At 36.4% G+C, this 12,596-nt stretch overlaps 1 protein-coding gene across 1 annotated transcript in view; it reads right to left on the minus strand.

The window, feature by feature from the left end:
- LOC131945070 (dynein axonemal heavy chain 8) overlaps positions 1-10,331 on the minus strand; it is a 186,071-nt gene extending 175,740 nt beyond the window's left edge. Inside the window, exons 1-4 of the mRNA XM_059306046.1 lie at positions 10,278-10,331; positions 5,454-5,606; positions 4,332-4,466; positions 1,015-1,102 (exon numbers count right to left, since the gene is read on the minus strand). Coding sequence (XP_059162029.1) covers positions 1,015-1,102; positions 4,332-4,466; positions 5,454-5,570 — 340 coding nt within the window. The 5' untranslated portion in view covers positions 5,571-5,606; positions 10,278-10,331. The remainder of the gene's footprint in view (positions 1-1,014; positions 1,103-4,331; positions 4,467-5,453; positions 5,607-10,277) is intronic.
- Between the last annotated feature and the right edge of the window lie 2,265 nt (positions 10,332-12,596).

Below are 12,596 nucleotides of genomic sequence, written 5' to 3' on the forward strand. Positions count from 1 at the left end.
TATGAGGCGTAGCACAAGCTTTTATGTGGAGACTAAAATATAGTTCTTGACTTTTTTTAATACGTTAATTTCTATTAATGGACTCCCAGGAAACGTTTAATATCGTATTAATTGTAACACAAATTTAAATCAAATAACAATTAATAATATCTATTTTAAAATCTATATATTATGGTTAACCCCGCTCTGTGGTCAAAACCCCGCTGTGGTCAAACCCCCTATGGTCAAACCCCTATGGCCAAACTCCCTATGGTCAAAGCTCCGTTAGGGTCAAAGCCCCGCTGTGGTCAAACCCTCTATGGTCAAACCCCCTATGGTCAAAGCTCCGCTGTGGTCAAACCACCTATGGTCAAACCCCCTATGGTCAAAGCACCTGTGGTCAAAGAACCTAGGACCGACCTGAAATCACACACTTGACCGAGTGTTAAAATGTTATCTCGGTAGGACCTGAAATCACACACTTGACCGAGTGTTAAAATGTTACCTCGGTAGGACGTGAAATCACACACTTGACCGAGTGTTAAAATGTTATCTCAGTAGGACCTGAAATCACACACTTGACCGAGTGTTAAAATGTTACCTCGGTAGGACCTGAAATCACACACTTGACCGAGTGTTAAAATGTTATCTCACTAGGATTTGAAATCACACACTTGACCGCGTGTTAAAATGTTACCTCGGTAGGACCTGAAATCACACACTTGACCGAGTGTTAAAATGTTACCTCGGTAGGACCTGAAATCACACACTTGACTGCGTGTTAAAATGTTATCTCTGTAGGACGTGAAATCACACACTTGACCGAGTGTTAAAATGTTACCTCGGTAGGACCTGAAATCACACACTTGACTGCGTGTTAAAATGTTATCTCGGTAGGACGTGAAATCACACACTTGACCGAGTGTTAAAATGTTATCTCGGTAGGACCTGAAATCACACACTTGACCGCGTGTTAAAATGTTATTTCAATAAAAACTAAAAGCAATCTTTTCAATTAAAACTTATATAACTTACCCTCAAACGACAAAGCATTGCCAATTTGATAGTGGAACAACAGCAACGTTTCATCCTTAGCTACAAATTGTTTTAAATTTCTGATAGACTATATAGAAAAATAAAATTGAATAATTAGCTCAACAGTTTAAGTAACATTACATTATTGTATATGAGTGTTTTCAAATTTCTTTAATATTTGACATTTTTTTTTCTCCTACAATGGATGGAAAATAATGTGGATTTTTTATTTTAGATTCATGTCACTTGTAACTTTTTAGAACAGAGTGAGTTTAATACTTAAATCTAATACTTAAATTTGGTACACGGGCACCCGATGGCTTGAATGAACAGATATCTTTTACCTAACAACCCCCCCCCCTCCCGCATACACCACGCCCCCAACCCCACCCCTATACGGTGTCCAAGCGTCCTTCTCACGCGTCTTTTCTTTTGGATATCGTGGCTAGCAGACAAGACGTGTTTTCACTGTCGAGCTAAGTCAAAAAATGTGTTACTGTTTGTCTTTATTTGTCTAATCTGTAATCACACTGTTGTGTGCTGACGAAGACCTTGGGTCGAAACGTCCATAGTACTTGTAACTGTCTTTAACTTGTGAGGTAACTAATACTATCTGTTTTATTACTAGTTCAGTAGCGTACGCAGGGGGGGAGCAGGGGGAGCGGCCGCTCCCCCTCTGGCCATTTTCAGCAAAGTGGCGCCATTTTGGAAACTTTTTATACTCAAAGTTTTAAACAATGATATTTGTTAAAAAATTATTTTTGGTCGGCACATCTATGTAAATCACAAGATTTCTTTTCATGCAGCAATTAATCATTGTTGTACCTGTCTAGTAGTTTCTACGTTTACAACACGTATTAACAGCTACATCAGTTTGCCATTCTTAAAATAACCATTACGATGCATTGCAAAGTTTAAAAAACCTCTACGGGTAGTACTACTTGGCAAGAGGGGTGTTAAGTTTAAGGCAACTGTATAATGTATTTGCCTACGAATAATTGAATTAGAAAATGTTATACATAAAACTTCACACATAATTACTTTATATATACAGTTTGAATCGTGTGATTAATTTTAAAAAAAATACAATACAGAAACAAATACAACTGATGTGGCACCTCTATTTAAATTTATTTATGAGCAAACTGCTCATAGTGGTGGGAAAATTTTGACAAGGTCAACAATGTCATCACGATGAAGTAGTAGTATTATGACAGTTTGGACGATAGTCATTACGATTACAAATTATATGAAACAGTTACAACTCCCCTCCCCCATGGACCCCTCTGTAAAAAAAAATATTGTCATAATACCACTGCTACTTATTTAAATCTATTTCTATAATATATATTTGTGTAATATATATTTGTGTAATATATATGTATGTTTAGAATAGTCATCTAAAAACGGACGCTATGTTCACTCTGAGTTGGTTATCTTCCCCCCCCCCCACCTCACCACCACAATTATGTAGAGCGACATTAATGTCACACCTTGTTATACACTGGGTTGGATAATCGACCTAAAGTGACCGAACAGTGGTAAATGAAGTTGAACCCCCCCCCCCCCCAACCCACCCTGAACTGATATGTAAATGCGTAATGATGTACCAAAGTACCATGCCGCCAGAAAATTAGCTTTTTAAACGTAAAACTTTGTGAATATTGTTTTTGCAATTACCAGTAAAAAGGTGTGTGAGCAATACAGTGATCTAACCCATACCTATCACTATGTTAAAAAATGATCTTTAAAGAACACAAAGAAGCAGTAGTTAATTAAAAATATATCATCTAAACTAAAGGACCTATATTTAGTTAAATGTAGGCTGCTATTACGAATGTTTAGTTAGTATGTGGAAAAGCGTGGTTTTATACCAACTCTGATTTTTAAAACTTTCATTATGCTGTAACACTTTAGCATTTATGCTGACGATATATTAAATTCTGATTATAGACAAAAACATTTTGTAAACACGAATAGTGTTAAGCAATTTCATTATATTCTAAAGTAATTATTTATTTGTTTTGACATTTATAATTAAATGTGTAGATATATACATATTTTTATTAAGAGAGTGATTATTTCCCCTATTTCACTTGTCTTAAATAGTTTCCCAGGAATTATTATGTAAGAAATTTTTTTACAAGAATTACTAAACAGATTGTGTTAAGTTCATTGTTTTTGGTTGTGGTGTGTGTATATTTGTTTTGTTTTTGTTTAGATTGATACTATTTTTGTTTTGTCGGCCTACATTGTGTGTTTTTTTTTTATTTCTTCAGAGTGCTACTTTCAATTATTTTACATCATAGCGAAGTAATGACATACAGCTAGTAATTATATATATATATATATATATATATATATATATATATATATATATATATATATAATACACGTATATAGAACGTGTTAAAAATTCGGCGCCTTTTTTTTCTCTTTTCGCTCCCCCTACAACGAAAACCTAGATACGCCTCTGTACTAGTTACTTGTAAGAAAGTTATTCTATTTCAAAGTGAAACAAATATTACAGCGTTTATAGTAACTAGATTTTAAATACGCCAAAAATTAGAAAAAAATAATAAATAAACATATATTTTCATTATTTATAAAAGTTACTTTTTAAAAACTTTCTTCAAATATTTTAATGGTTTTTCCACTTTTTAATATATCTATATTTTGAAGATTGTAAGAGTAAGCCTACAACTTCGATATGTTATTTTTGTAACAATTTATATCATACACATTTTTTCCAGCGCCCACACGACTAAAAATAATTGCTTTAAAAACAGTTCAGTAGCTTCTTCTTCAACTCCCAGTGTAGAATGGACAATTAAAGCATTCAATACTTGTCTGTTCTTTGCTATTTTTTCCATTTCTTTCCAAATGTTTTCAATTCATCTTTAATAGTAAATTAATGTTATATTTTTTCGTCACTAATGTTACTTTATTTACTTTTCCCCTCTCATTTATTGTCCTAACATTCCAGTTTCCATTCCTGAGTTTTCTTTCTCAGAAAAGTGTGGAAGTCTGCAGTTCGCCTTCATTCATTTGACGCGACCTCTTCTAACGCTAGCACTAAATGAAAAGTTTCTGCTAATTGGTCTGCTATTGGGTTTGAATATATTCATAAAATCAGCTCAACTTTCTGATGAGTGATTACCGCTACTTAATTTTGTAAAAGAACGAATCTTTTTATTCATTTTTCTTGGCTAAATTAATATCTAATTGGATTGAAAATGAGAAATTCTTGCGTTGTCATCGGAAATAAATATCTGGAATTGTGACCCAAGAAAGAGCTTGTAAAAAAGGGAACATACCATGTCTTCGTCCAGCGCAAACTCCTCCACTTCGTCATTAGAAATACACAGAAAGTGGGAGACTAAGTTAAAAAAGTATTTATGAGTTTTGTTTATCAGGCTACGTCTGTCCTCTCTTGCATCTTTGGCCATTGTCTGTAGACGGTAAAAAACAATTGATTTCAAGGTGTATAAAAGATAAATAGGGCATTTTAAATACTTTAATTTCCTAGGATGGATCACCAGTTGAGCCTCATTTGTTAATTGTAATAAAAATGGATTAATGTTTTTAAAAGTAATTACTGTTCTAGAAAGCAAATATTGCATTGGGGGGGGGGGCATTGTAGATATGAAAAGGCCATGACGTGCTGAATAAACAGCCGATTAGCCTACAAACTTACCAATGACGTTCTTAAATATATGTACTGCAAAGGAAAACTTGTAAACTATACAGTCAATCAACTCCAACACAGAACGTAAACTATACAGTCAATCAACTCCAAGAGACAAGGTAATCTATATAGGCAAACAACTCAAACACTAACGTAAACTATATAGCCAAACAATTCCAAGAGACAAGGTAATCTATATAGGCAAACAACTCAAACAGTAACGTAATCTATATAGGCAAACAACTCAAATAACGTAATCTATACAGGCAAACAACTCAAACACTAACGTAAACTATATAGCTAAACAACTCCAACACAGAATGTAACCTATACAGTCAATCAACCCCAAGAGACAAGGTAATCTATATAGGCAAACAACTCAAATAACGTAATCTATACAGGCTAACAACTCCAACACTAACGTAAACTATATAGCCAAACAACTCCAACACAGAATGTAAACTATACAGTCAATCAACCCCAAGAGACAAGGTAATCTATATAGGCAAACAACTCAAACACTAACGTAAACTATATAGGCAAATAACTCAAACACTAACGTAAACTATATAGGCAAACAACTCCAACACAGAATGTAAACTATACAGTCAATCAACCCCAAGAGACAAGGTAATCTATACAGGCAAACAACTCAAACACTAACGTAAACTATATAGCCAAACAACTCCAAGAGACAACTTAAACTATACAGGCAAAAACACAGAATTGAAACTATATAAACCAAAATTACCTGATTCGAGTCAACTCCAACAGTAGACATTGTGTCCTTGGGTGTTGCAATGGATTTGCTTCTGGCGACTTTACTTTTACTTGTACTTGGTGTACTGTTATCCTTAGTACTCGCCATGTTTAGATAATCGTGCCGAAATCAGTCGGTCTGGGTCTAATTATATGAGAACAAATCAATTTATAGTTAACGATAGGTATGTGACGAATGGAATGGGGTGGTATAAGACATGGCCGCAAAAAAAAAAAACAAAGGCCTTTTAGATGACATCGATAAGATACTTCAAACGTTTGTATGGTTTACATGTATGGTTAAGATGACATCGATAAGATACTTCAAACGTTTGTATGGTTTACATGTATGGTTAAGATGACATCGATAAGATACTTCAAACGTTTGTATGGTTTACATGTATGGTTAAGATGACATCGATAAGATACTTCAAACGTTTGTATGGTTTACATGTATGGTTAAGATGACATCGATAAGATACTTCAAACGTTTGTATGGTTTACATGTATGGTTAAGATGACATCGATAAGATACTTCAAACGTTTGTATGGTTTACATGTATGGTTAAGATGATATCGATAAGATACTTCAAACGTTTGTATGGTTTACATGTATGGTTAAGATGACATCGATAAGATATTTCAAACTAGACAAACCGTTATCCTTGGATAACTGTGTTTCGGGAGGGGAGAGGCTCCTCTATAAGTAAGTCACGTTTGTTTGACAATTTTAATTTCCCCCCCTCCCACTCCCCAATGTCATACATTGTCACACAAAAAAACACCCCACATCTAAAAAGACATCATACCTCAGTCAACATGTTTTTGTCTTTTAAAAATACCGATTTCGGCTGAGCATGAGTCTGATTACACTATCCCGTCATATACTGAGGTCACAGAAACTGGTCTACGCAGTGGCGTAGGCGGGGAGGGGTTATCCCCCCTCCCCACCCATGGTCCCCCAAATTGACTACTTTTTGACGTTAAGCTACAGCTATTGACTTGTGTCGATATTATTTAGGGCTTAAACACTAAACACTTAAGCCTGACATTTGCCATAACATTGCAGCGTTGAATTTGTTTTCCAGCTCGACCTAGAATAAGTACATCTATGTCGAAGTCTTCACAAATGTCTTTGGCGTCATTAAATATGGTAGTAAATTCTGATTCAGCATCCTTTCGCATATATAACATTTGGTGATAAAAGAACATTTTTCTCTAGAAAAAATACGTATTATACAGTTTTACACCAAGTACACGTGATATGATCTAGCAGCGAAACAAAAAATAATTTACAAATTTTAGACTTTCCGTAGTATATAGATTGTTGTGCCGATGACTATATCCGACACAGAAATCGAAACACCTAAACCGATCGGGTTCATTTTTTTCATACTGGTGCATTATAACACTGGAAGTGTTTGCGAGCAAACAATTCAGATTGTTTTCAATTTTCTCAGATATTTGTAAAGGCTATTTAGACTACCTAATTTCTGCATTTTTATATCTTTACGAGAAAAATGGCCCGTTGAGGAAGGATACAACGGGCGCTAGGTTGATTGTGTTCTCTCTTTTCTTTAAACAAAAAAAAAGGCAACCATCTTTACCTCAAATTGAACTGGAAACGAAAAATGACACTAAAAACGGATTTTTTATCAAGAATCAAGATTTTAGTGAGGTTTAAGCTTGATCTACACGTAGTTATCGCGCATTTATACAAAATATAGTCATAGGCATATCCGCATATTCCTAAACCATGCACCTAATTTGATAGTAGGTTGACGTCATGTTTTCACCCTCTTCCCCACCCCCACACGCACACACACTTTCGTCGGAATTTGTCAAGTTTCCGCTTAATTAAAAGAGTTTTTAACTGTTATTAATCATTTATTGAACGGAAATGACCATATATATATATATATATATATATATATATATATATATATATATATATATATATATATATATATATATATATATATATATATATATATATAACGATCATTTCAGTTATATATATATATGGTGTTACCCGGTGCCGTCCGCACCTCTCCTCCCCCCCCCCCCCCCTCGCTACGCATCTGACAATAGTTACATGCAGCCAAATGGACCTGGTTAATTTTAACATTAATGAAATGCATTCAGTATAGATTCTAGCCAAATATAAAGTCAAAGAGCACATCTCGATCTATCTGATCTTGTTTCACTATAATATATTCAAGAATGTCTTTTATAAAACTAATTTTTTACAATTATGTTAGTTACAAGACAGATAAATCGTTACGTTGACATTTCATATATCGTATATGGCATCCGCTATTTGGATTTGTCGATAATACTTTAACGGAAAAATCGAGTTGTACAGCTTTTAGTAGAGCTGTCACTAAGCCGGCGCCTGGTTATTTTGCGCCCTAGGCAAAACTTATTAAAAGCGCCCCACCCCCACCCGCAATATTTTTCGTGCCCCCGTATTATCAGATTTGCACCCCCCCCCCTCAAACTTTCGATTTGCACCCCCCCCCCCCTCAAACTTTGAATTTGTTTTTCCAACCCATTTTGGCGCCCCTCTACGGACAGCGCCCTAGGCGACCGCCTAGTTCGCCTTATAGGTAGCGCCGGCCCTGATTCAGTTATGCCCAACACATTACTGCTGGGTGGACTCAGGGATGTTCTGAAGTCTCGAGTCTGAACCCAGATCTGAATTTGAGACTTTCGAGCTTGGAGTCAAATGTTCTACCGTCCAAACCACACCGTGCCTAAATTTGTACAACAATTGATCAATATACTCAATCTTGACTGGCCGTAAATTGTACAACAACTGATCAATATACTCAATGTTGACTGACCGTAAATTGTACAACAATTGATCAATATACTCCATGTTGACTGGCCGTAAATTGTACAACTGATCAATATACTCAATGTTGACTGACCGTAAATTGTACAACAATTGATCAATATACTCCATGTTGACTAGCCGTAAATTGTACAACAATTGATCAATATACTCAATCTTGACTGGCCGTAAATTGTACAACAATTGATCAATATACTCCACGTTGACTGGCCGTAAATTGTACAACAATTGATCAATATACTCCATGTTGACTGGCCGTAAATTGTACAACAATTGATCAATATACTCAATCTTGACAGGCCGTAAATTGTACAACAATTGATCAATATACTCAATGTTGACTGACCGTAAATTGTACAACAATTGATCAATATACTCCATGTTGACTGGCCGTAAATTGTACAACAATTGATCAATATACTCAATCTTGACTGGCCGTAAATTGTACAACAATTGATCAATATACTCCATGTTGACTGGCCGTAAATTGTACAATTGATCAATATACTCAATCTTGACAGGCCGTAAATTGTACAACAATTGATCAATATACTCCATGTTGACTGGCCGAACACCATGAACATCGGCTGTTGTTGGTTTGTATGGTTTACATGAACACCGGCTGTTGTTGGTTTGTATGGTTTAGTTTACATGAACACCGGCTGTTGTTGGTTTGTATGGTTTACATGAACACCGGCTGTTGTTGGTTTGTATGGTTTAGTTTACATGAACACCGGCTGTTGTTGGTTTGTATGGTTTAGTTTACATGAACACAGGCTGTTGTTGGTTTGTATGGTTTAGTTTACATGAACACCGGCTGTTGTTGGTTTGTATGGTTTAGTTTACATGAACACCGCCTGTTGTTGGTTTGTATGGTTTACATGAACACCGGCTGTTGTTGGTTTGTATGGTTTAGTTTACATGAACACCGGCTGTTGTTGGTTTGTATGGTTTAGTTTACATGAACACCGGCTGTTGTTGGTTTGTATGGTTTAGTTTACATGAACACTGGCTGTTGTTGGTTTGTATAGTTTATGTGAACACCGGCTGTTGATGGTTTGTATGGTTTACATGAACACCGGCTGTTGTTGGTTTGTATGGTTTAGTTTACATGAACACCGGCTGTTGTTGGTTTGTATAGTTTATGTGAACACCGGCTGTTGATGGTTTGTATGGTTTACATGAACACCGGCTGTTGATGGTTTGTATGGTTTACATGAACACCGGCTGTTGTTGGTTTGTATGGGTTACATGAACACCGGCTGTTGTTGGTTTGTATGGTTTACATGAACACCGGCTGTTGTTGGTTTGTATGGTTTACATGAACACCGGCTGTTGATGGTTTGTATGGTTTACATGAACACCGGCTGTTGTTGGTTTGTATGGGTTACATGAACACGACCAGAGGCACAATGAGGTCGACTCTAGCGTGTATTTCGTGTAGCCAAATATTCTTAAAAGATAAATGAATTATTAACTTCTAAGGTTTCAAGGCAACCAGCTTACAGACTAGAAAAACTAAATAGGAAAGAGCCTATGTAGCGATGGGTAAGCATTAGAGATCAGAATCGGGATATATCTTAGAGAATTAGTATAGGTAAATGTTATGGTTATGGTTCAAGTCCAATTGAGATTGGCTCTGCCTCCCCCCCCCCCCCCCCGAAGAAAGCCCCCCCCCCCCCCCGAACGACCGAACGAAATGAAATATATTATGTAGATCTAGAAAATATACACTTTTAACAGCGTCCGCCCCCCCCCCCCACCCCAAAAAATTCAATCTAGTACAGCACCGTTCCTGGTGTCCCATCGTGATCTAGATTTCTAGACCTAGATCTAGAATTATGACAACGTGTCTATGGCGAAATTTATCATCCCAAAGACTCAAGGAATAGTAGCTGAAAAGCTCCAATTGTTGTCACTTGATCAAAAGTCGAGTACAACAAACAAGAAAGACTATACCTTAGAACAGTGTCGCAGTCCTGTGTCCGAAGAATGTCTGCAGAGAAGCAAAATACACTCCTCTTGCCAATGACGTCAGCACAATGCTGACGCATCTTTTGTGCTTTCAATACATATTGAACGAATCAAATAGCGGGGGAAATAAATTCTAGAAAATAAACAAGCTTTTCTTCATAGTTATTTAAATATATTATTATTATATATTTCAGGAAATAATTTATTTTCTACTTTTTAGTGCATGATTATAGAAAAGTATTGTTAAACCGTTTTTTTTAATTAAATTTTTCTTCAATACTTCAAAAATATTCATTACAATAGAATTGCGGAGCCAAAAAGAATTGCGCATCATTTTCATAATGAAGTAGCGAGGTTTGTTTGGTTTTTTTACTTTCTCGTATATACGAAGTATAGAGAAAGTATTGTAATCGTGCACAAAAATCACTTGAAATTTTAACAATTTTCACCGTATTACACCTCAGTCCTTCGTCACATCCGAAGTATAGAGGACTTATTTTAATCGGGCAAAAATTATCAATCCAGATTTATCAAAATTTAGAGGTTTTATGCGTAATCCAGTTTGAAAAACTGGGCTTTGCAATTCTGTCCGTATGTCTGTGTGTCTGTGTGTGTGTGTGTCCGTGTGTAAACACGATAACTTGAGTACCGTTACAGCTAGGTTGATGAAATTTCATATATAAGTATTTTATCAAAATCGTAGATCCGTATCAACTTTTGAGCGATTTCCAATAACCGGAAGTGGTACTTTTTCTACTTTGAATTTTTCAAAAGCCTATAACTTGAGTACTATTTCAGATAGATAAATGAAATTTCACATGTAAGTAAAAGATCTAATTCTCTACCTTGTGTCAAATTTTGAGTAATTTCCGTTGACCGGAAGTAGTAAGTTACGCTACTTCCGATTTCTCAAAAAACTAATGTAAATTTTTAAAGTACTAATAATATTGCGCACTAGTATGCACCTTTTTATTTGGCGTTCTCTTGGTGTGCAATTCTTTTGTCTACGAGATTTTATTCTATTTTTAAAACTTTTAGTATTTAAAACGGATTAAAAATCATGTCTATAGCCCGCGTTCCCATCCCGTTATTTTAAATAAGAATATTCGAGAAAGTTTAGGGGAGATCACTCCCAGTTTATTTTTACTAGTCTAATTCAGTTCCTAAGAATGACAATAATAAGAATTAATCTTGTACTTTGATTTTTGTGTAGTCTTTTTATTCCTTTCTTCCTACTTGTTTTGCTGCTAGTTTTGTAAAAGTAATAAATATAGATAGTTTGATTATGATAAAACCACCAAAAATGTGTTAAAGCCCTAATTCCGACATTGGACAAAGTGGCTTGCCAAGGTCCTTGTCTGTCTGTCTGTCTGTCCGTCCGTCCGTCCGTCCGTCCGTCCGTCCGTCCGTCCGTCCGTCCGTCCGTCCGTCTGTCTGTCTGTCTGTCTGTCTGTCTGTCTGTCTGTCTGTCTGTCTGTCTGTCTGTCTGTCTGTCTGTCTGTCTGTCTGTCTGTCTGTCTATTTAACAAGCAATGTATGTCTGTCTGTCTGTCTGTCTTTTATGCATTACTACACCTCTCATCACATCGCCGTGAAACTTTGGGAGGATGTTGAGAATATTCCTGGGGAGGTTTCTGCGAGAAAAAAAAATCAAATTCGCGGGGGTGGCGCCCCGGCAGGGCGCGATTTGTTTTTTTCTCTATATGCGGTATATTAAAATAAAAGTCGATTTTGATTTGACACCGTTCATCCGTTAGGCATGAAACTTTGGGGAGTTCATTATAACCCTCTAGGGAAGGGTTCTAGTATAGCTCTGGGGGTCGTCAGGGTACACAAGCTGCCAAGCCACGGCAAAGCCCTAGCACCAGATGACAGTAAAGAAAGTAAAAAAGTAGGCCATATTTTAAATTATGGACGACTCTATTACAAACGGTAGTTGCAGTGAGGTTAGTGCAATCTATATATATAAAGCAAAGTGGTCAAGTGCCCTATAGGGCACTTCCCGGCGCCGCAGGCGCGTCAAATTTGGCACAAAGGTGCCTTGGGGCGATAGAACACGAGGGCCGGTGACGGTTCGGCAAAAAGTCTACAGAGAGTGGGTCAAAACTGACCTCGACTGACCGGCGCCTTATATGGGCTATATTACGAAAAAAAATTTCCTCCGACGACCCCCCTTGAAATTTTGTGAGGTGGTAGGAGAACGCCTTGGGGTGTCACAAAAAACTCGGCATATCTGGGAAAACTTCGTAAATGGGTCAAAACTGACCAGTTGTATTTCCCTATATAATCTTTGTATTTTATGGG

This window comes from Physella acuta, unplaced genomic scaffold (genome assembly GCF_028476545.2).
Source record: "Physella acuta isolate Inbredline_101_S28 unplaced genomic scaffold, ASM2847654v3 ptg000049l, whole genome shotgun sequence".
Classification (NCBI taxonomy): Eukaryota; Metazoa; Mollusca; class Gastropoda; family Physidae; genus Physella; species Physella acuta.